The following is a 2,634-nucleotide window of genomic DNA, read 5'->3' on the forward strand; positions in this document are numbered from 1 at the left end:
CTCCACCGGACAGTGTTCCCATAGAGTTGCTGTTGGGTGCTGGAATGAGTGTTCCAGCACTTGCCAGTAGGCTATGTCCTGGGTCCATTTCATGCCATGAACAGTCCCAGGGGTGTTAGAGGGGGCACTACAGCATGAAAATTAACTGTACACAGGATTTGTTTAAAACAATGTGTACTGCCCAATGGATAAAAGGTCTGCTATGGATTTTGAAGGGGACCCCCATGGCCTTTATTTGCATTGGTACATGTCCCAGTAAATATCTGATGTTCAGCCGAGACAAGAAACCAAATGCAGTTAGTAAAGCTTAACATTAGCCAGTTGATCACTTTCAGCTCATCTTCCCAATCCACAGAAGACTTCAAAGCCATTAACTTTTACCAGGGAGTGACAAATACTGTTTCTCTTCTCTACAAGTCTAAAAAACAGCCAAATTAAGTAAATTTACCCCAATTCGCTGAAATACATGTGAGGACCTGTTCCTGCTCAGCCAACACAGCCTAGTGACTGAACATACTTTAGAGAAGTACACTGCTCATCTCCCCAGAACTGGGGCATCACTGAGCTAAGAAAGTCAATAAGAAAGTCCCCCCCCCCCCCCCGTCCCCCCCATTGTTCTTCTGTCCTGTAAAATAAGCTCCCAGTAACATTTATTTTGCAGAAATAGGCCGAGCTTCACCCTGTACAGGACTGTGCACCAAAATAGGATATGGCCCTAGAGTCCCTGCACATGTGCCTTCTTCACAACCCTGTCAGTTGACTATGCCTTCCTTTTTTTGGGCCTACAGAGATCAACAGAAGAGGGCTGTGGAAGTAGAAGGAACCTCATGTGCTGGGCCACCACTTTTCTAAGTCTACACTAACCACCAAATACAAATGTGGTACCCTGCAGCAAAAGAGATTCTTCCATTCAGTAGTCAATCACAGGCAACCGTGTATGTAGAAGGAATAAGCCACGAGTGACTATAAAGTGACCTGACTACAGACCTTAGTCATGTACAATATACCCCCACAATAAGATTTGTGTATATTTTAAACACTTCACTCACTAGTTGGCCTCAGTTGGATCCATACATTGGAGACTAGTCCAGGCCCCCCCCAGCCAGAATGTTTTGTCCAACCCACAGCCAGGTGCCTAGTGGAGATGTTCCTCACTCCTGTAAAACCCTTTTTTAATATGGCGATTGACCATCACAACTGGACAGTGACAACCTTTCCCATTTACTGGGCACAGGGACATTAGTGAGTGTTCCAACTGCATTATGAGGACCATCAGATTTTTAGTTTTGGCTGGAGAGCAAATTTAGTCATCAGGGCTCCATTACATGATTGACTGGGCTGCAACTATACAAGAGGAAGGTTAACAGCTGCCTATAGCGACCACGTTTGACCCCCATCATATGTTGCTGAACAGATTAAATTTTTCTGCAGATTTAGCTACTCTCCCGTTAAGCCACAAAAATGATATTTTACAGCCATTTCATTAATAAAAGTGAGACACAAAATGTAGAAAATGTTTTTATTTAAGAATCTTATTTAAGCATTTGTATTTTTCATGTTAGAAGTTTGTCTCCTGCGATGGAGCCACAGGCCTACAACAGTGACAGCCACCAAGCCAATAACTCCAGCAGTTGCTAGCGCTCTAGCCAGGTCCAGAGTGGAGTACTGCGAGGGATCAGCACCTAAGACAATGAGAAATGTTACAAGTCTGGAATCACAACTGGAGACCAAACAAATCCAACATCATGAAGACATTACCTTCCAGTTTTAGCATTTCTTCATCATCCACAGGAACAAATGCAACAGGTCCTTCAGATGTCACCGTGTTCTTCAGAGACAGCAGCTCCTGCTCTTCAGCCATTCTCCCTAAAAATAGCAATTTTAGGCTTAGTTTCCATATTTGATTTTCCTAAATCAAGCCAACAATGGTCCCTTATGTAAGGAACAGGCATGAAACCCCCACAAGTCACACCACCAGTCAGTCTGAGACCTTATACAATACTCACTTCTCCTTCCACCACAAGAGACCACACAGCTGTCCATGTTAGATGGCACACATACGGAAGCACTGCAGTGAAAGTAGACCTGCAGACAAGTTTATACAGTTACAATACAGCATACTACCGGCATAAAAAGCGAGAGGTTGTATTAGGTTTACCAGGCCTCCAAGGGCAAGCTGGGTGTTGGCGTCTACAAATGTGAAGGTGTTGACAAGGAAGCGCTTGTAGTAGTTGGGTAGAGGTATAGCTGGTGAAGGAGCTCCAACAGGAATCAGGCTGCTCACATAGTTGTCTCCAGAAAAAGGGCAACTGAAACCAACAAGAGACATTAGAGTTGTGATCGGCACCAAAATGTATACTAGATTACTAGCTACAGATCATTCACCTTTCATACAAGATGGGCCATTGAGGAAGGAGTGTAGGATCAGCAGAGTTGGTGGCCCAGCAGTCATTTAAGACTAGGACTAGGTTTGGGTCTGTTCTACGGATGATGCGGACCTCCAGGTAGACCGGTTCCCTGAGCACTCTGACCAGAGGATACTCATCTTCAGCATAGTAAGCTTCATAGCCAAGATCTGCATTACATAGAGAAGTTACATCACTCACTCTGCAAGTTTTCATTTCTAGTTATAAT

The 2,634-nt window shown here is 44.2% G+C and overlaps 1 protein-coding gene across 1 annotated transcript; it reads right to left on the bottom strand.

Moving 5' to 3' along the window:
* Nucleotides 1-1,596: 1,596 nt before the first annotated feature.
* Nucleotides 1,597-2,329, bottom strand: LOC108802873 (zona pellucida sperm-binding protein 4-like; the record flags this gene model as incomplete). Its single annotated transcript, XM_018574726.1, has 4 exons — nucleotides 2,159-2,329; nucleotides 2,007-2,085; nucleotides 1,759-1,866; nucleotides 1,597-1,682 (listed from the first exon to the last, which is right to left on the bottom strand). Coding segments are annotated over exons 1-4 (444 nt in total), but the record flags the coding sequence as incomplete, so codon positions are not given.
* Nucleotides 2,330-2,634: the final 305 nt, after the last annotated feature.

This window comes from Nanorana parkeri, unplaced genomic scaffold (assembly GCF_000935625.1).
Source record: "Nanorana parkeri isolate BGI_ZX_2015 unplaced genomic scaffold, ASM93562v1 scaffold3192, whole genome shotgun sequence".
Lineage (NCBI taxonomy): Eukaryota > Metazoa > Chordata > Amphibia > Anura > Dicroglossidae > Nanorana > Nanorana parkeri.